This window comes from Budorcas taxicolor, chromosome 17 (genome assembly GCF_023091745.1).
Source record: "Budorcas taxicolor isolate Tak-1 chromosome 17, Takin1.1, whole genome shotgun sequence".
NCBI classification, from domain to species: Eukaryota; Metazoa; Chordata; class Mammalia; order Artiodactyla; family Bovidae; genus Budorcas; species Budorcas taxicolor.
The window spans coordinates 62,645,566-62,666,306 of NC_068926.1; the positions used below are offsets into that span (position 1 = coordinate 62,645,566).

The window sequence follows — 20,741 nt, forward strand, 5'->3', positions numbered from 1 at the left end:
ACAGTGGGGTGAATAAAGTATTTTCCAGGATAGCGTAGGTAGAGGATTGGCAGCCAGTGAACAGTAAGGATAGAGTAGTAAGAATGGGAGGAAGGTGGGTTAAGAGCACTTTAAAAAGCTCAACTGCAGAGGAGAGTCGAGTGCTATGGAAGCTGAGGGGAAAGGGGAGGGACCCCCGAGCCGGAGGCCTGGGTTCAGAGCCAGCAGTGCCCAGGGTGGGAGGACAGATGAGGGCTAGTGCAGCAGAGGCTGGGGAGGGCCTGGGAAATCCACAGTTCAGGCCGGTCAGCAGTGGAGTCTGAACTTGCTGAACTCCGTGTTGAGGGAAGAAGCAATTGCTGCAATCAGGTAACGGGAAGTGGGTGCAGATAAGAACAGAGGGCAGCACCACCCAACACGCTGGTCCAGGAGGGAGGGAATAAACGGAACCGTGGTCTCTCCTCTGATGGGCCTGAGAACTGGCCCCTGACTCCCCACCTGCACACTGCAGGCCGAATCCGATCAAGAGACTTGGCCCTGCCCTTTGGTCACCCCTCTTCCCCATCAAGTGGACATGAAGTCCCTAGATTGCAGGGACCATCCTGATACCCACTGGGACCTGGACATGGCGGGCACTTGGTTTCCATTCAGTTAAAGTGCAGCCACACCTAGAATTTACAGTTAGGAGTCTCAGAAATAACCTGACTGAACTTTCTTGAGTTTGCTTTCTGTGAGGTGTGGGCCAAATTTGGGGTCTCTCATTGTAACTCAGGGTCAGGCCCCTTCCCATTATAAGTAGGATTTTTCTCCCATCTTCAAGATTCAATCAGAATTTTCTAACTGCAGTCTAGAGACACCAAGGCTCCCTATGAGACTCAAAGGATTTGTGAAGCTGAAACACTCTCACAAAACTGATGTCATTTGCCTTTTCCACTCATTCAAGAGTGCATGGTGGAGTCTCCCAGGGCCGCACAACATGGGACATCACAGTCGACTGAATGCAGAAGCAGACGTGAGAATCCAGAAATGCAGAGGTGTGCAAAAATGCAAAGCAGTGCTGCTCTCCTCAGACTTAACACTTGTTATAGGGTTATCTATGCTAATATGTAATAGATTTATTTCAGGTGAATTAATGGAGCTTCTAAAGTTGACCAGTTTTGCTAAGATGGTTAAGTATCAGTAGGCAAGTTGCATATAAGCAAGAGTTCTTTGGGGTCTGCCACCATTTTTCACAATGTAAAGGAGTCTTGGGGCTGAAATATTTGAGAAACACTGTGTTAAATACTGCAGTACCCCAAGCGTCCCACTTCCCTTCTTTATGAGAGTCTAAATGGTAGTTTGTGACCCAGCTGCCATCTCAACCAACTCTCTGAGAAGCTCAAAGTGAACTGGTGTTTCCATGCAGACACACTCAGGAATCTCACCGAGAAATCCCACTGAGCTGATAATCTTTGGACTAGTTTTTCCAGTTTCCTAAGCTTTGTTAGTATCAACACTTTCCTTCCACTGGGGCAGCCTGCAGGGAACCCTCCTAGCAGCTCAGAACCACCCAGTGAAACAACGGGGCTCCACCTCTTCTAAAAAGTGAACCCAGTCACTCCACAGAACCACATGCCAAGAACTTGACTCGTTTGTTAAATTTGCCTTCCAAAAGTATTTTTATAGTATGGCCCCGAGCTTGGTGACCACAGTATCAAGAAATGTGGGTTTGCTTTTCCAGTTCTGCAGCCAACTGGCCACATGACCTTAAGAGACGCTCCCTTCCTTCCCCACCTCAGTTCTGTCATTCAGTCGTCCAGTCGTGGCTGACTCTTTGCAACTCTATGGACTGCAGCATGCCAGGCCTCCCTGTTCTCACCATCTCCTGAAGTTTGCCCAAGTTCATGTTCATTGCATCGGTGATGCCATCCAACCATCTCATTCTGACGCCTCTTCTGCCCTCGATCTTTCCCAGCATCAGGGACCTTTCCAGTGAGTTGTCTGTGCGAATCAGATGACCAAAATACTGGAGTTTCAGCTTCAGCATCAGTCCTTCCAATGAGTATTTAGAGTTGCTTTCCCTTAAGATTGACTGATCTCCTTGCTGTCCAAGGGACTTTCAGGAGTCTTCTCCAGCACCACAGTTCAAAGGCATCAATTCTTTGGTGCTCTGCCTTCTTTATGGTCCAGCTCTCACAACCATACGTGACCACTGGGGAGAACACAGCCCTGACTACATGGACCTTCGTTGGCAAAGTAACGTCTCTGCTTTTCAACACAGTCTAGGTCATAGCTTTCCTGCCAAGAAGCACTTGTTTCTTGACTTCATGGCTGCAGTCACCATCTGCAATGATTTTAGAGCCCAAGGAGAGGAAATCTTGTCACTACTTCCTACCTTTCCCCCTTCTATTTGCCATCAATGGGGCCACATGCCATGATCTTAATTTTTTTAATATTTAGTTTTAAGCTGGCTCTTTCACTCTGTTCCTTCACCCTCATCAAGAAACTCTTTAGTTCCTCTTTGCTTTCTGCCATTAGAGTGGTATCATCTGCACATCTGAGGTTGATGTTTCTCCCTCCTGTCTTAATTCCAGCTTATAACTCATCCAGTCCAGCATTTCTCCTCATAAAACAGGAGCTGGCTCCCAGCCTCTCCTGCTTCAGCAATGACAGGACTGCTGTCCAGCCCAGGCACAGTGAAGACCCGTCCATGTGCTTACGTGCCTCTCTTTCAGTGTTTCAGTTCAGTTCAGTCGCTCAGTCGTGTCCGACTTTGCGACCCCATGAATCACAGCACACCAGGCCTCCCTGTCCATCACAAACTCCCGGAGTTCACTCAGACTCACGTCCATCGAGTCAGTGATGCCATCCAGCCATCTCATCCTCTGTCGTCCCCTTCTCCTCCTGCCCCCAATGCCTCCCAGCATCGTCTTTTCCAATGAGTCAATTCTTCGCATCAGGTGGCCAAAGTATTGGAGTTTCAGCTTCAGCATCAGTCCTTCCAAAGAACACCCAGGACTGATCTCCTTTAGGATGTATTGGTTGGATCTCCCTGCAGTCCAAGGGACTCTCAAGTCTCTTCTCCAACACCACAGTTCAAAAGCATCAATTCTTCAGTGCTCAGCTTTCTTCACAGTCCAACTCTCACATCCATACCTGACCAATGGAAAAACCATAGCCTTGACTAGACAGACCTTTGTTGGCAAAGTAATGTCTCTGCTTTTCAATATGCTATCTAGGTTGGTCGTAACTTTCCTTCCAAGGAGTAAGCGTCTTTTAATTTCATCGCTGCAATCACCATCTGCAGTGATTTTGGAGCCCAAGAAAATAAATTCTACCACTGTTTCCACTATTTCCCCATCTATTTCCCATGAAGTGATGGGATGCCATGATCTTCGTTTTCTGAATGTTGAGCTTTAAGCCAACTTTTTCACTCTCCTCTTCCGCTTTCATCAAGAGGCTTTTTAGTTCCTCTTCACTTTCTGCCCTAAGGGTGGTGTCATTCAAACACAGTAATCAGTCCACCAGAAAGATCTGACTCTAGGTTGATGGCTTTTCAAAAGTTGTGCTCAAAAAATTAACACCTGCAAATTCTGGGTCCACAGTTCCTCCCAGATCAGAGCACTAGCAGAGCACTAGGTGCCCACGGTTCAGTCTCTTTTCGTCCACACACCTCACTTTACTCACACCATCCACGTATGCGGCACCTCCCGTGGGCCCGGCCATGTACGGAGGGCGTTACCTCACCCACTCCAGATAGCCTAGGGGGCTGGACTATCACTGTCCAGGCGAGGACACGTTCTCAGAGAGGTTAGGGGACATGCTCTGGCTTAACATGAAGCAGTCAAGTTAAGGTTTAAACCTGACTTCCAAGTCCATGCAGTTCCACCACGGTGCTCTGTATGAGGATTTTAAACAAACAGCTGTGTTTGCTTAAAAATACTTTAGAACCTAAATCTTTAAGTTAGGCTGGTTCCTGTTTTTCCTATTGCTCTTATTTAGAAACGCTTGGAACAGTTAAAGACCAGTCCACACAGAACCCTAGTTAGAAGAAAAACATCCCCAACTGCCTGTCTTGTTTTGACATCCACGCAGTAAAATCATGTCCCCAAATCCCTGCCAATAAAATTGTGTTGACTCTGCAGGTCCCCTGCCCTCTCCCAAACCCTCCAGCACCTCGGCAGTGGGATGAAGGGAACGACAAGGGACGTGAACCACATCACACTCCCCTACATTTTAAAACAGTCTCAACGCCAAGATTCCAGAGGCTCCCAAAGTTAAAAGGTTAAGATCGCTGTTTAGTTTTCTCCAGATTAGCTAAAGGCACACCATCTTGTCACTGCCCTTCTAACACATGGCAGACAAAGATAGGGGTCCCCTCTCTCACAAAAGTCTCAGAGAAGTGTCTTTTCTAACAACAGGAAGTGTCCTATCCGCAGGGTGAAGTACGGATCAGCCTGCAGAGCCGCGGGGGAAGGCCTGGGGTGGCTCAGGCCCCTGGCCAGTCACCTGGAGCCACCTCGGCACTTCACTTCGAGCACTGCAGGATGAGAGAGGCCTGCAGGACCAGTCTATAGAGAGGTGCAGGACAGGGCTTGTGCCCAGCTAGCCAGCGCAGCAGGAGGAAGAGCCAGGCTAAGGACACGAGCGGCTCTGGGGATGGACCACCACTTGTGACCATCCCATGCCTCAATTTCCTGCTCAGGAAAAAAGTCATAACTAGAGAACCGACTCTACAGGTTAAGTGTGTTAAGTGGGAAAAAAAAGCCAAATGGCACCTGTTATAATTACTGTTAACCCCTAAAGGATAACTTGAAGACACATGGAGAGCTTCCATTCCAAATTCCTCATTTTGCAGATGAGAAAACTGGCCCAGAAAGGCTGGGTGACTCCTCTGAGGCTAAACAGCCCTACCAACCACCCGGGCAGATGGCTTCATTCTCTGTTGCCAAGCTCCTTCTCCAGGGTGTTCGGTCTGGGCAGCTGTTTTCAGGACCGCAGTGATTATGGGCTGGTGGGGTCTCCTTCACCTGCTCCACTGGCATGGCTCTGACAGCCTTTCGCAGCCCACTTCCAGATTCAGGGGATGCAAGTCAGTGCACTCCAGGATTCAGAGTCATCTCTGTCTGTGAATCAACCTTCATCCATCCATCCATCCTGAACAGAGAGATCTCATTGTCCTCCAGTCTCTGAATGGGAACCCGGTGTTTCTCCTTTGAAAATGTCAGTGTGTTAGTTGCTCAGCCATGTCTGACTCTTTGTGACCCCATGGACTGTAGCCCACCAGGCTCCTCTGTCCATGGGATTCTCCAGGCAAGAATATTGGAGTGGGTAGCCATGCCCTTCTCCAGGGGATCCTTCCAACCCAGGGACTGAACCCGGGTCGCCTGCATTACAGGCAGATTCTTTACTGTCTGAGCCACCAGGCAGGTCTGGACTTTGCTTACTGAGAGTCCTCCAGCTCTAAGTACATCAGGCTCTCCTCCCGATTTCAGACTGGGGACAGCACAGCAGAGGTGGACCCAAGCGTCTGCTCTAAGATCCTGGAGGAAGCACTGAATGCTTACCTTGGGGGCTTCAGAGGCTTCCCAGCCCACAACCCCTCCCATGAGAACTTCACCTGCCTCCCCAGGGCCGACCGGCAGAGCCACCTGCAGCTGCAACTGGCTTGCTGGACATATGCCCCAGGCAGCTGGGAGCGTGCCAGCAATCATCTGAATCCCAGGAGCAGAGGACAGTTACCATGGCTACCAAAGCTGTAACCACTGGCTGCTTTGGCTGAGGGGACCGGCTCAGCTGCCCTCTCAAGGTCCCTTCCAGCCCTGGGACTCTACAGCTCCAATGAGCCCGTGGAGACCACATCTGCAGCAAGAAAACAGGAAGTCCTGTGACACACAAGGCTCAGGCACCTCAGAGGTCACCTGTCTTATTCATCAGAAGTGCTGAGTCACAGGCTACTTTCTATCTCTGCTGCATTCTGGATAAGCAAAGCCTCGCTTCTGGTTTTTGGTATAGTACTTCAGGCCTTTTATAATGTGAGCTCGCTCCCACCGTGTTTCCTTTTTTTCTTCCTTTTACAGCTCATACCAGAAATTTTGGTACAAGTTTTGTTCCGTATTGTGACCAGGGAAAACAGCCCAGGAACACTTGCGTCACTGGGGCCCGGAGGGGCGGGCTCCGTCAGACAGGACGCCTGGATCACGAGCCTTCTAAGAATCAGGAGGAAGGAAGTCATTCATAAAGGACGCAGATGCTCAACTGCGACTTTGGTTTCCTCTCGCAATTCTGATTACAGGAATGTGGTTTGTTCTTATTCCACAGAAGGGAAGACTTTCTCTGTAAAACTTGACTCTCAGAAGCTGCCTACCTTTCTGAGTCAGGACAGAACAGGGAGGCGGCTGATTCAACCCCTGGGATCTCCACACCAGTGAGATCTCAGGTCTGACTGCAGCCCTCTTGAGATCCAGTCTCAGAACAGACATGGCTGCAGGTATTTATGGGACTTCAGAGAGCAGGAGAGACGCCCAGAAATCAGAGTTGCCTGTGCTCATGGGGACAGCTGCATGAGGCCTTGCCTTGCTCCTGATGCACGAAGCTTCATGTTTAGTGGATGTTTGGAGATTTTTAAAAATCTGCTTATCAAGATCAAATCAAAGCCTTTATTCAACATCCCTCCTTCAGACTACCTGCGTTTAAACCTACTCCCCTCCCCCAACTCGCAAACTACTCGGGTTGTCCCTGTCACCTGACGGGTCAGATCCAGGTGAGCTGCACAGTGCTGGAAAGCCACGCTGAGACACTGCACGCGCAGGCCTCCACGGCTCTGTGCCCCCTCGGGATCTAGGCAGAGGTTGGAGGCACTGGCCCTGGAGCCAGAGCTCTGGCACAAGAGACCAGGAGGCAGACGTCTGAGCCTCACGTTCTGGACCCAGCCACGCAGAGTGGACGAGCAGCTCCTGGTGACCGCTGGGCGAGGCTCACGCGTGTGCTTTTTCTTCTCTTCTCCAAAGAAAAGGGTGAGAGATGGAGGAGGCAATATTCAGTTGTGTGTAGGTTTGATTTAAGGCTTTGGCTGTGGTCTGTTGATACATTAAAATACTTTCTGGGAACGCCATCTCCTAAGCTCCCCATCAGAACAAATGTATTTTCAAAAATGAAAACAGTGAACAAAGAGGTGGAGCTGAAATGCTGATGCAGAGCCCAGTGGACGGGCCTGGGTCCGTCAGGTCAGGATGGTGTCGTCCACCTGCTCCGTGGAGTCAGCCTGGCCGGCCAGCTTCTTCAGAGACCTCCGGTTGCATTCATTCAGCACTTCCAAGCTGGCCACATCCAGGATCTTGCAGAGGGACTGAGGGGAGGAGGGAAACGAGGAGACAAAATCAGAAAATATGGCTTCAGATTTCTCCAATCAAAGACAACACTGAACGCAAACCCAGAACTAGAACCACTGAGAGGGACCCTGGCAAAGTAAGGGAATCAGGTGGATCCAGGCACAGCCAAGACATGCAGGCCTCATGCCCTGATCCGATGACGGAGTGGGGCCTGGAGCGTTCAGCGCTTTAAAAGGTGGCTCAGCAGGCAGGGGGCTGAGGGACAGGACTCTGGGCCTCAACAGGCAGCCCTGGGAGGTCTGTTACAGGTTTGGGAGCCACCTGAGATTTTACTTGAAGGAGGAACCCTGCTGCTGAAAGGAATCTCAACACCTTGGGAATAGAGGGATGTGTTTTTAGGCACCAGACCAGTCACCAGATGACTATCTGCCCATCAACACTCATGCCTATGCGGTGGCAGAGTACAAGCCTTAAACACTGTCCTGCAGAAGGCCCACAAGACAAGCGCCCAGAAGCCGTGGGGAGGCCCACCAGTCCCAGGCTCCCACCTGAAACACTTCCTCTCCCTGCCTCATCTTGAGGAGGTTGACAATCGCCTGGTCGCTGTAGGCCCTGACGACAGTGTTTTTATCCTTGGTGTTGTCCAGGAGGGCCTTCAGGATGGGCTTGATGGCCTGGGGGTCCAGGGCAGGCAGCGGGTCCTTGTTTGCCCACCAGATCATCTTCTCAGCCACCAACCTGATGTCACTGGATGGGTTCTGCAGACACTGTGAAGAGGAGCACAGGCTTTCCATCAGGCACATCCAGCTTGCTCCTTGCCACAGCCCAGGCTCTGCCCTGACGCTGCCCTCATCATGGGACCTGACCCCTGCTCCCTCCGCAGCATCCCCACTGTGGGAGGGCAGCTGGGTGTGTTCGGACCCTACCTCTTCCACATCATCTCACACCACCCTCTCCTTGGCTCGGCACTCTCAGCCCACGAAGGCTTCCAACTTCCTCAAACGCCTCACACTGCTTCCTGCCTCGCGTCCCTGCACTGGCGGGTCCCACTGCCCGGGACGTGCTTGCCCCAGATCCTCACCTGGTCGGTCCCCTCTCATCCTTCAGGCCTCAGCTCAGATGTCAGCCTTCAGGCATCTCCCCGACAGCCCTATCTAGATGAGGGCCCTCCCACACGCTCTGTGTACCTCCGCCTCCAGAGATCTTGTCTACCCCGTTCACCTCTGTACTTCAGGATCTAGCCCAGCCAGGCGCACCGCAGCTCCTCAGTAATAAACACTGACGACAGCTGCATGCGGGGTGATACAGGCTCAGGCCAATCAGGGCCCTGTACACCCTCCTCTCTGGGTGTCTGCAGGGTGGGGACAGCAGCCGTGGGAGCCTCACTGCTCAGAGTGAGGTCAGTGCACCAGGGCCACTGACATTGCCCGGTAGCTGGTTACAAAGGCAGGGTGAAGGGCTCGGCCGCATTTCTTAAAATGCAGGTTCTGGTTTTGTGTGCACACCAGAGTTTGAGCAGCATGTTTTATCACACAGATGCTGGCGGCCCCTCTGCCAGGCTCCCCAGCTTTCCCAAGTGGGTCCTGCAGCCACCACAGTAGCCATGCCTGCTAATTACTCTCATGCCTGCTAAAGGGAGGCAGGAGAGCGAAGATAAATTTGAACCCAGGTCTGTCCCGAAGTTTGAAAAATTGGGGTGCCTAGAAAGAATGCCTAAAATAAAGGTTCTTAACTTGATTTGGGGTCATGGATCTATGGGAGACTCTTGACAAAAAGTTGGGCCAAAAGAAAAAAGTTGGGCAGTCTTCCAAAGACCATTCTGCACCCCAGCCCTACGGGCTCAGAGACCCCCACCCCCACCCCCTGGCCCTGCAGGCCACCCTCAGAGTGCCTCAAACACATGGACATACTTCCGGTGTCTTCTGGTCACAGGTCCGTCTCACGAGCCAGGCTGCCCCGCTCACCTTAATGAACAGGCTGGAGAGTTTGGCCGGCAACTGTCCTCCTCCGGTCTCGATGTGGTACTTCATCAGGAAGCCCATGCCCCGGACCCCGCTCACAGCGATGGGGATCTGGAAAGTGAGCAGAGAGCTAGACAGGGTGCCTCCGGCTCCCCCCTCGGGGCAGCAGGGCCATACACCATCCCTTCCCCAGGCATTTCTGGGGACCCTGGCCCTCCACCACCAGTCCCCACCCCACCCCCTACATCACCTCCAAGACCCTTTGACGGCTCTCATAAAGAGGTTCTGCCTGGCTGTGGGGCAGGTGAACAAAGCCTGAGACCCTAGCTCCCAGAAATAGAGACTTTCTGGCCTTGAAGGGACCTCTGGATGCTCCAACCCAAACTCCTCACTGTTTAGATGATGAAACAGTGCCCAGGAAGACCAAGCACTGGTCCCAGGGCACAGGAAGTTAGTGGCAAGAGTGAAATTCTGACCACCTAGTCTGGCCGCCCCACAGCCTTACCCTGTCTGCCATGGCGTTGCTGAGGATCATGTCCTGGACATCGCTGCCGTACTTGCCTACGCAGAGTCTGCTGGGAGCCACGCTCACAGCCACGGAGAGAGCCAGGCTCCGCCCGTGCCGAACCATCCAGTCAATGCCAGACACGTCCGCTGGGTGGAAGGACACAGGGGGCTCAACCTGCACCGTCTACCACCCGCGAAGCCCACCTCTACCACCTGAGACTCGTGTGTCAGCTCGGAGCCTGGCGGGAACCCCAGTCCTCACTGCACACAGACCTCCCTGCCCCAAGTGGCCGCCGAGTGGCCATCCCTCACAGGCCACTCCCAACCACAGCTACGTCCTCAGAGCAGAGACGCTCCGGGCTGCAAGACCCCCGGAAACTCCGTTTTGACATTTCCAAGGAGAGGCTGGTCCAGCTATCAGAAGACCCTCTGCGGGGCAGGGGAGACAGAGAGGCCCCGAAAAGTGCACACAAGAGGCCTACCTAACAAGTACTGCTGAAGAACGGTGCTGAGCTCCTCTTCCGTCAGAAAGGCGCACAGCTCCCCCAGGCACCCGGCCGAGGAGATGCGCGTATTGTCCTGACGGGGCAGAGAAGGTGGTAAACCAGGGTGCCAGCCCACATGGGCTCTGCGGGCACCAGGGCGCGAGGGAGGTGGACGCCAAGTCCAGTCCCCCCTCCAGCACACACACTCCCGCCACCAGAGCAGGGCTGCCACTCAGCGCCGAGTTAAAAATTACACACCCAGCACTTAACTTAATTATAGAAAACTCCAGCGTGTGTGCATATGGTGATCATCATCATAATAGCAACAATAACTGTATTTACATAGCACCTTTCTTCTTACAAGCCTGAATGCTTCACGTTTATTATCTCAGTTACTATCAACAGCCCTGTGAGGCGGGGAGGGAGGCAAGCTCTGCCCATAGTCCTCAGGGAAGGTGGTTACAGAACCACTGGGAGCTCCACCCCCACTTCACCCCACCCCACCCCACTCCCAAACCTCTCATGTGTCCGCCTGTGTCCAGAGAGGCTCCCTGCTGCCCCAATGTTGTGTGGGTCTGTCCTGGGAAGTCACACTGAAGCTCTAATTGGCCGAAGGCAATAGGGAAAGGCTGAGAGTTCTGTGTCAAAACCAAAGTCTCGTACATAAGCGCTTCCTGGCCACTCTCCCTGCTGGCTCACTACAGGATGCTGTGCACAGGATTTTGGGTTACGTGCTATAGTATTCGAAGTGCCAACTTGGCGTGCCTCTCCCAAACAAAACAACCAACCAACCAACCAGGGCCTCAAGGGCCCGTGGAGACGCATGAGCCAGGCCGGCACCCTGGATTGCCACCTCTGATCCAGCGGAAGTTCTGAGGGGGAGGAGGGTGGCCGGCCGGCAGTCTGGGCCTCTGAGCTCCCAGGTGTCACGCGAGGCTAAAGCTGGCTCTCTCTGACACAACACCCACTCTCTCTAAGGGGTCTATTTTAAGCTCCATTGTGGTGAAATGCAAATTGGTTTGCCTACTAACTTTTGCTTGCACTGTGAGTGGCCCTATAAAACCCTGACAGACCGTGACCAAGAGAAGGCAGAGGCTCCCATCTGTGCCACAAAAGGCCAGGGCCTCAGCTGCAGGGGATAACCAGCCCTGGGCATGGGCAAACAAGGTGCAGCTCTGTGCGAACCCTGAGGCCTCCCTCCAGAGATCAGCCCCACAGTGTCAATCAAAGGGGAAAGAGAAAATCCTTCTCAAAGACTCAACTGCTTTGGGGCTCATCAGAGAGCAACTGGTACTTCACAGATGCTTGCAGACGGGGCCAGGAAGGGCCTTGGGACAGAGAACCAGGAGTCATGGGTTCAGTCCCGGTTCTTACTCTACCACGTGCTAGGGCATGGCCCAGGTCAGTCTGCCCCTCACAAACAGTGCTGAGCACCCCCCTCCAGACAGACACCAGACAGTTTCCTGAGGGCTGTGCCCACACTTCATTCACCCCTGGGCAAGGCTCTGCACATCAGCAAATGCTTCCCGAGCCAAAAAACAAAACTCTTCATTTTACAACTGGGGAAATGAGGGACAGAGCAGGGGAAGCGACTTAAGACTGGCGAACAAATGAACAAGAGACCTGGGACTTTAGAAACCTTAGCTTCCCTTACCTATACGATACGTCGTCCATATCAACACTAAGTCCCTGTCTCCCTCACGACCAGAGGTGCGGCAAACCACAGAGCGACACGAACGTCGGGAGTGATGATCACTCCTGACCAGGTTCTGCTTCTCGAGGCAGAGACGCCAGCCCAAGGGAAGGGAAACCAGCCCAGCCCGCATGCCCTGCATCCACCTGCGGCAGTACCTCGTCGTGTCCCAGCATGCTCAGCAGGAGCGAGATGATGTTTTTCCGGATGACCACATCCACTTTGGCCCCTGCTCCCTGAATCACAAACCTCAGGGCCTGCAGCATGGTGTCCCTGCAGAACCAACGCGCCCGACTCAAACCCGGCTCTCCTCCACCCGCGGCTCCCACCGCACAGGCAGGGCCGGGCTGCCCCACAGCCACAGCTCTCCCCGCGCCAGAGCCTCACCTGACGCCCGGGTCCTCCATGACCCGGATGCCGTTCAGCAGCTCCGTGAAGAGAGGATCCACCTTGATGTGGATGGAAATGAGCTTGCCTAGCGCGTCAGCGGCCTTCAGGCGCACGCCGCGGTTAGAGTCCTGCAGGGCTTTGGTGAAGGTGGTCTGCAGCTGGGGCAGGAAGGGCTTCAGGGCGATCCCGACCTGTCAGAGAGACCCCCATCCCAGAGCCTGGCTGAGGGGGCGTGTGGGCCACAGGGCACACAGGCACGAAAACAAAGCACCCTGAACCCGTGCGGCTCCACACTCAGGCCAGGAGCAGAGGCGCCGCAAGACGGGGGAGCCCGGCACAGAGGGTCCCCTCAGCCTCCTCTTCTGCTTCCAGCTTCCCACGGGCGGGGAACCGTCAGCTCGGCTTAGGGGAGTTCTGCCCATGTGGACAAGTGACTCGAAACCCCTGGCTCTGAATACATTACAGAGCGGGCCAGCAGACCTGTCAGTACCGTGGAAGAACATTCTGCAAAGGCAGGTAAACAGGCCAGGTGCCACCTACTGCACATGATCCTACAGAACAGGTGGCTTCGGGTGGTCATCCCTGTACACACATGCACCCATGCACTGACAATCCAGTCTGAGGCCTGACCACGTGGAGGAAAAGACGCACGTCTGTGACAAACTACAGATGGGCCCAGAGGAAAGACCTACTCAAGGCTAAAAGGGAAGGAAAAAGCAGCTGTTTGGAGGCTCAATGCCATTTAGGGTCTAGAGACACTGGGGTTGGGGCTGGCAGGCTGCTGGGAGGCGGACCACAGAATAAAGCCAGCAAAGCTGCGGTGAGAGCCACCTGCCCATGGGTGACACCTGGCTCACAGCCTGTGGGACAAACTCCAGGAGGGAAAGGTTCCATCTGGACACAGAATTCACACACACACACACACACACAGAATTAACACACACACACACACACACACACACACACACACACCTGGACACAGAATTCACACACACACACACGAACGGCACAGAATGGAAGGTAAAGATGATACTTAAATAAAAAGAAAAAAGAAAAGACAATTTCCAACAGAATGAGGGTGATGCTCACAGTCCCGTTTTTTAGCTGGGAAGTTGCTCCCCCACACTTTTCTCCCAGAAGGAAAAGAGCTACAACTCTTTTAAGCTTTTGTTTCCAAACCACAAGTAAGAATTTTTTTTTACCAAAATAAATCTTGGCTGTTTATAACTCTCCAAGCCTAAAGGCTTTAATTATTAGCCTGTAAAGTATCAGAAACAGTTAATGTGTTGCTTCGCTTTTGACACTTTGGGCAAAAACTAAAGTTACTGAAGTTGCTCTTGGACTTCCTTTGCGTTCTCTCCTCAGATTCTCTTCATCTCCCTTTATGAGGTAGTCATAAAGATGGGAAATGTATGTGAACAAGGTTTCTAATGTACTCACATGGCCCTGGATTTTGGAGCAGAGTCCCTTTGAACCACTTCTAATAAAAGCGATTATCAGACACACACACGCTGGTGTGCTGAGTTAGAACGTGTCATTAGATGTTATTTCACCTGAGCCCCATATCTCACAGCTCTCTGACAGACAAGCAGTGTTGTACCCTCAACACACAAGTGAAGGAGCAGACTCAGAAGTTGCACGACCTTCTGAGGTCATTCTGGCCACACATCTGCCAAGTGGCGGACCTGGCCTTGACCATGTGTGGTGAGTCTGGGGTCCAAGGTCTTTGCTCCCTCTGCCCTGCCTGCACAGCACACCGGGTGCTGGTCTCCTGTGCACAGATCTGGGCTCTAAGATCCAAGTGGACCAAGTGAACCTGCCAGTCCTCACCTTGGCCAGCAAGAGGCTGAGTGTCTCGAGCAGAGCTGCCTTCACGTTCCAGCTGAACCGGTCCCCCAGGATGCGAATCAGAGGGCCGGTGATGTTGACCACGGAGGGCCGCAGGGCATCCGCCGAGGTCAGGCGGATCACCAAGCCTAATGCTTTGGCGGCTTCCTCCTTCTGTTCCGGGCTGCCAGTCAGGACCCCCTCCCGCAGCACTGGAAGGATGGACGTTACCCCCTGACAAGAGAATCGCACCTGAGAGTCAAACCGCAAAGGTTCTGGGCCCAGATGTCCCCCACCCGAAGCCAGGAGCTCCTGTCAGCCACCCTCTCTTCAACTCCATGAGCGACTGACTCAGGCGTCCAGGGTCGTGGGCCGAGAGAGCGCTGGCTGGGGAACGAGAGCAGAGTCCCTGCAGCCCTGTCACTCATCTGCTCTGGGGTGACCTCCACAGCTGAACTGGAGGTGGTGAACTCTGACCCCTGTCCCCGTGGGGAAGAAACACGCTGTCCGTGGAAGTGCACAACAGCACCGAGAGCACTGCGTGGAGTAACAAGCAGCGGCCGCAGCGGCCCCAGTGCTGGGGACCCGGGGGAAGGCGGAGGAGAGCCACACGACCGCGGGGCCCTCCCAGGGCCCTGGCTCACCTTCTTCGGGAGGCAGAAGCCTGGCACGTGCTCGCCTCTGCTCTCATTTCCTATGAACCGGATTTCCTTGTGCAGTTCCTCAATGAGGGCCAGCTGGTTACCCGCATCCAGTTTCTGTGGGACACCGGGGAAAAGCAAAAAGGATGTCAGGGTTCAAGTCAAGCCCTCTCAAGACAGCTTCCAAATAATTCAGCAGGGGGAAGGAAGGGTGTGGGCGGGAGCACAGGCGAGACCAGCCCCACAGGGACAGATGCTGAAGCTGGCCGACAGCATCTAGTCTTGGAAACACCCGGAACTGTCTTCCACCAGAGGTGGTCCAGCAGCCCCTCACCTTGGTGATGGCATTCAGGGCGTCCCAGCTCTCCTCCAGAACCACGGGGCTGGAGTCGTTGAAGAGGCGGATCAGGCCTGAGACCAGGCTCCGCAGGTGGCTAGTGTAGTCCGCCTTGGAACGCGAGCAGTAGATGTTGAGAACGATGGCCGCGGCCTGCCTCATGCCCACCTCAGGGCTGCGGGCGGCTTCCAGCAGGTCCTCGATGATGAGCCGGTGCCCGGTGTCGTCCTCCACGGACAGGATCACGGCCTGACAGTTGGCCATCTCCTAAAAGCACAGGCGACACCTCGGCTAAGCACGTACCTCCAGGATGGGACAGCACACGGATAGAGTCTGCAGGGGTGACTGTGCCCCTCACCAGCTGCTCGTCTGGAGTCCCCAGCTTCTCCTTCAGGGCCAACATGACCGCCGGGAGGATCACGCCAAGATGACGCGTCAGGGCATCACCCGCCACAGACGAAAGGAAAGCCAGCACCCGGGTGTTGACAGGCGGGGTCGTCAGCTGCAGGACGATGAACATCAGCTCAGTGGGGCCTGCCCGTGCTGGCTGTAGCGCTGGGATCTTGGAGATCCTGTCCTACTGCAGAGTCGCTGGCCTCCCCCAGCATCCGGGTTCAGAGCTGGTCCTCACATAACTAGGGGACGGTGACGTGGCTATGGCTGCCAGGCCAGAGGGGGTCGCCACGTGTGGGGACTTACCTTGGGCACGAGGTAGGGCAGCACCACACGGCTCTTGATGGCCATCACCTGCTTCAGACCGTCCAAGGCAAACTCAGACACCTCCTCGTCATCCTGCAGAGGGGCATGGGGTGACATCTGGGAGCCGCTCTCCTCCCAGCCTCCGGAGTCTGGACCTCCCTGGCCCCAGTACCTCCCACCCGGCCCCCTAGAGAGTCAATGCCATCCTGTGTACCCACTCCCTCTGGGGCCTGCACTGGCTGCCTTGGCAAAGTCAGCCCCGGCATGCGGCCTCCACGGAGATGGTGGAACCCCTCCTGGCAGGAGTGAGGCGGAGCCACTCACCAGCTGCTTCAGTAAAAATGGGAGTATGTCCTCCAGGGCCTGGTGGCCGATGGTGGAATGCAGCTGCTCAAAGGTCTTTGCCGCCGCCTCTCTGACCTCCTCCAGCGGGTCACACAAGGCCTTCCTTGCCGTGGGCACGAGGGACTCAGAGAAATACAGCACCTGCAACGGCATGAGAGCACTGAACCTGATGTGGCAGAGGGAGAGAAAGTCAGCGGGGGTGGGGGCGGTGAGGACCTCTGGCCTAGACAGGCTTCCTGGTCTCTTGCCAGGTCTAGACTTCTCACTCAGCTGGTTTCTGTGGAAATGCACAAGTATGAGAAAGCAGAGAGGATCTGTGATCTGCCCCTGAGGAGCCTTCCCCCAGTGGGGGTGGTTTTGTTGCTAAGTCATGTCCAACTCTTGCGACTCCCTGGACTGCCATCTGCCAGGCTCCGCCGTCCATGGGATTTTCCAGGCAAGAATACTGGAGTGGGCTGCCGTTTCCTTCCCCAGGCATCTTCCCGAGCCAGGGATGGAACCTGCATCTCCTGCGTTGCAGACAGTCTCCTGCATTGTAGGCAGATTCTTTACCAACTAAGCCATGGACTTAACAGTTAACAGTCTTGATTTTTTTTTGGCAAGTTCCCCAGATACTCTGGTCTCTCATGGAAATGGCAAACTCCTTCCCACGGTGAGGCCCCAAGTGACCTGGCCTCCACTCCCCAGGCTCCTTTGCTCATCATCTTGGGAAACTCCAAGTCCTTTGTCAAGTCTCAACTCAAATACCTGCTCCCTTATGAAGTCTCTGGGTCTACAGTGGGGCCAACAACTGCTCTGTAACCAATTCCACCAAAGCAACGCCCCTCGATGACTCTAAGGACTGAATCTGAATATGGTGGCCATGCCATGGCAGGGCCTCAGGCTTTGGGGCACTACCTATTTAATTTATCACAGTCCCATCTGATGACAGAGTGTACCTTTGTTCTTTGAAAAACGCAACTATAAAAACCCCAAATGGCACACATGTACTGACCCATGCTGGAGAAGAATTAGATGAGGCTGTTCAGGCTGAGCAATTGGCCACATGCTCGCATCTCTGACCGGCTGTCCACTCATCGCTTTGGCGCTTTCATCCCAATCTAGAGCTCTATGCCTATGCTCAACCTACTCCCCAGCTATGTCTGAAAGCTCAATTGGAAAAAGTAGGGTCGGTGAAAGACTCCAACCCCCTTGACTGTTGCTATATGGAAACAACCTCACTGCTGGAGACAAGGCGTTTCCACCCACTGGGTGCTCACTCTCATCTACTCCACGCCCTCCTGCTCCCCGCCACCCTCCACCTCTCACATACATGCACCTCCCTTCCCGGCTAAGCACATCACACACGTGAACTGAACTGATGCACTGACACAAAAGGATTAATCTAAAGCCACCTCAGGAGTGCTGAGAGAAAGACCACCTCAATCTCCAAAAGCCACCCCAGGCCTCTAAATTGCTGAGTTCTTAGCCTATAAACTGGTGGGAAAGCTGAGAGGTGGAAAAGCTGACAGGTGGGAAAGCTGAGAGGTGGGAAAGCTGAGAGGTGAGAAAGCCCAGGGTGCTGTGGCCCCATCAGCACCTCACTGCCCACATCACCCTCTGGAGTGAGGTTGGCGTGTCCTTGAGGGTGAAGTGTCGTTAATGGAGCAGCTTCTCCGGGAGCCTTCACCCTCCGGCCCTCTGAGGGGGGTGGGCGGCAGGCCTTCAGGCCCTGAGGACATGCTCACCGCATCCCGGCTTGTGGACTTCATGATCTCGCTCAGCCCGATGCACACGCCTTGCCTCTCGTCGCTCTTGGGAGATCTCAGGCCTTCCTCCAGGATGGGAATGATCTCCGGCAGGATTTTCTCCCCTAACTTCCGGACGAGATCTCCCAGCGTCCTGGCTGCGATCTGCCGGGCAGAGCTCAAGTTAGGACGGACTCCCTGCAGACCCCGGGACACCCAGTGGGCCACTCCAGAATGAGGGCCCCAGGACCTCCCAGATGTTATCGGAGCCAGACTTAACTCTCCCCAACGCTCTATCCTGTGAGAAGCCCCCAGGGTGCTTGCAAGACACCACAAAATAAAATTCTCTCTGCATCACACACACCTACTCAGCCTAAAGAGTCGGCACCTCATGGATGAACAAGAAACTCAACACATATTGTCCGGTTGAGGGCTGATCTCCCTGGATTGAAAACTGTGGCCTGGAAGTCACTTAACCCTCATGCTCTTGCCCAGGAAAGGAGAGCTGGGTTTGTAATCACAACGTTCAGGGAAAAAGACCCATCTCCTCTGAGGCCATGTGCAAACTCTTGTTCAGAGCCAATTATGCAATCTGTTTGCCAGAGACGGGGGTTGGGAGTGAACTGTCAGACGTGATCATTGGCCCTGGGGGCCCTCCTCCAGCTGCCCTGGCCTTTGCTCAGCCCCTGCTCTGGGCAAATTCCTTGCCCACCTCAAGGCTTGCGCGTGTCCAGTCCTGGTATCTCAACCACTGGTCCTTTGGTCCCGAACAGTCTTTCATCACCTCCTCACCTGCTAATGCTCACTCACTGTTCGTCTTCAAACATCATTTCTTCTGAGAAGCCTTCCCTGAGCCCCCAGTTGGCTGACCTGGTATACGCACTGGCAGTGCCATGTAGCACTTGTCATAGCTGCATTTCCCACTTGTGTGACTGTTTGACTAATATCCGTTTCCTCTGCCAGACGGCAGCTCCACAAGGCTGCTTTTCTTCTCTACAAGGTCCTAGGCCCCCACTTAGCACATGGTAGATGCTTAAGAAATATTTCTTAAGTAACTAAGTAAATAAAAGTTCCCCTGCTAGATGGTGGACCCCACTGCTCTCCCATTCTCTGCAGACCCAGCTTTCTAGCCTCTGAAAGGAGGCATCAGGGCTCTGTGGTCAGAAGCCAGGCCTGGGACACTTACTGTTCTCTTATCTGCGCATGTGCTGGCCAGGAAACCCAGCAAGAGCCCAAAGAGGGTGGGCAGGATCTCCCGCAAGGTGCGGGGGGTGTTAGAGACCACAATCTTCCAGACGTGCAGGGAGGCCTGCCGCACCACCAGCTGGGTGTCCGAGCGGCCCATGTACAGCCCCGCCAACACCCGGTTCCGCCGATCTACCCCCAGGGCAGTGATGATCGCCTGCAGTGGCAGAAGGGAGCCAAGAATGAGAGGTGGTGAAGTCCCCACGGTGTGAGTGCCAGGGAGTCTCCCCACCGGCAGCAGAGGGAGGAGGGTCAACTGCGCACCTTGTTGGACTGAGCGGTTCCGAAGTTGTCATCCTCTGAGGCAGTTTCTGTGGTCATCTTCCCAGTGACTCCTGAGATGTGGAACAGGAGATCGCCAAGGAGCTGAACAGAGCTGAACCTGAGGAGGAGGCCAAGAACAGAATCACAAGGGCGCAGGAGGAAGTCTCGGCCAAGCACCAGCCAGGAAAAGAGACTAAAAGGAAACGAACCCCAAACACTGGTGGTGGTTCTCTTAGAACGGGAGAGGTCACAAATGATAGCCATTTCTCGACAGTCTCCCACATATGTTCCTTCCAAGTTTTGTACTAACGAACATTACTTTAGTAATGGAAAAGAACAAGCTATTTTTAAAAGCGGATACAAATATTTCTATAATAAAAGTTATTAGAGAGAGAGAAACACAGAGGGAAGTATGAGCAGGGAATCCAGGAATGCAGATCATCAGGATGCGACGGAAGGAGAGGCCTAGGAGAAACTGTTTCTCTTTGAACGAATGAGTATAAAACTAACGGTTATATTCAAACGGAAAGTTCAATTAATGCAAACAAATAGAAAGAAAGAGAGGGTAAACAAGCGCCCAGACTGTCGGCACCCAGGCAACTGCTCCGACACTCTGGTGACAGCCTTGTGCACACCAATCACCCTGTACACAGACACCCCTCCCACACACAGGGTGTGCAAAGTGGGCCCACACAGGACCCGGCCATGGCCCGCGCCATCCCACCCGCCAACAGAAGGCCGAGGAGCGTCCTGGGTCAGCGGAAGCCGTCCTCGCGCCATTCTTCGTAACAGCCGGGTCAAAGTTCGCGTTGTGGACGCGCTATCTGACTTTTTCAAACCTACCTTTTCAAATGATAAGCAGTATCGCAACACACATCCTTCTAAATACATCTTTAAGCACTTGACTAAATATGTCCCTGAGACGAAATCCTAGAAGGAGAATCTCCAGATGAGAAAGCATTCACATTGAAAATTTTGATACAAACTGAAGGACTGAAGAGAAAAAACATCTTAGAAGAGAATCGGAATTACAGACACTGCTCTAGGAAACTGGAGAGTTACCAAATGGTGAGAAATGAGGATCTGGAAAAGTTGAGAGCTTTTGGCAACATTCTGCTTTTCATTTCTCAGTGCGTGCGTGCGTGAGGTAAGTTACTCCAGCTGTGTCTGACTCTTTGCAATCCTATGGATCATAGCCCACCAGACTCCTCTGTCCGTGGGATGTCCCAGGCAAGAATACTAGAGTGGGTGGCCATTTCCTCCTCCAGGGGATCATCCTGACCCAGGGATCGAACTCATGTCGCTTACATCTCCTGCATTGGCAGGTGGGT

The 20,741-nt window shown here is 53.8% G+C and overlaps 1 protein-coding gene across 1 annotated transcript in view; it reads right to left on the reverse strand.

Moving 5' to 3' along the window:
• Positions 1–6,603: 6,603 nt before the first annotated feature.
• The window catches only part of GCN1 (GCN1 activator of EIF2AK4), a 54,571-nt gene continuing 40,433 nt past the window's right edge, over positions 6,604–20,741 (reverse strand). Inside the window, exons 43-58 of the mRNA XM_052655027.1 lie at positions 19,411–19,528; positions 19,088–19,303; positions 17,902–18,066; positions 16,154–16,315; positions 15,830–15,922; positions 15,489–15,632; positions 15,128–15,397; positions 14,797–14,910; positions 14,156–14,386; positions 12,323–12,516; positions 12,094–12,208; positions 10,240–10,336; positions 9,756–9,904; positions 9,254–9,361; positions 7,838–8,056; positions 6,604–7,306 (exon numbers count right to left, since the gene is read on the reverse strand). Coding sequence (XP_052510987.1) covers positions 7,181–7,306; positions 7,838–8,056; positions 9,254–9,361; positions 9,756–9,904; positions 10,240–10,336; positions 12,094–12,208; positions 12,323–12,516; positions 14,156–14,386; positions 14,797–14,910; positions 15,128–15,397; positions 15,489–15,632; positions 15,830–15,922; positions 16,154–16,315; positions 17,902–18,066; positions 19,088–19,303; positions 19,411–19,528 — 2,521 coding nt within the window. The 3' untranslated portion in view covers positions 6,604–7,180. The remainder of the gene's footprint in view (positions 7,307–7,837; positions 8,057–9,253; positions 9,362–9,755; positions 9,905–10,239; positions 10,337–12,093; positions 12,209–12,322; positions 12,517–14,155; positions 14,387–14,796; positions 14,911–15,127; positions 15,398–15,488; positions 15,633–15,829; positions 15,923–16,153; positions 16,316–17,901; positions 18,067–19,087; positions 19,304–19,410; positions 19,529–20,741) is intronic.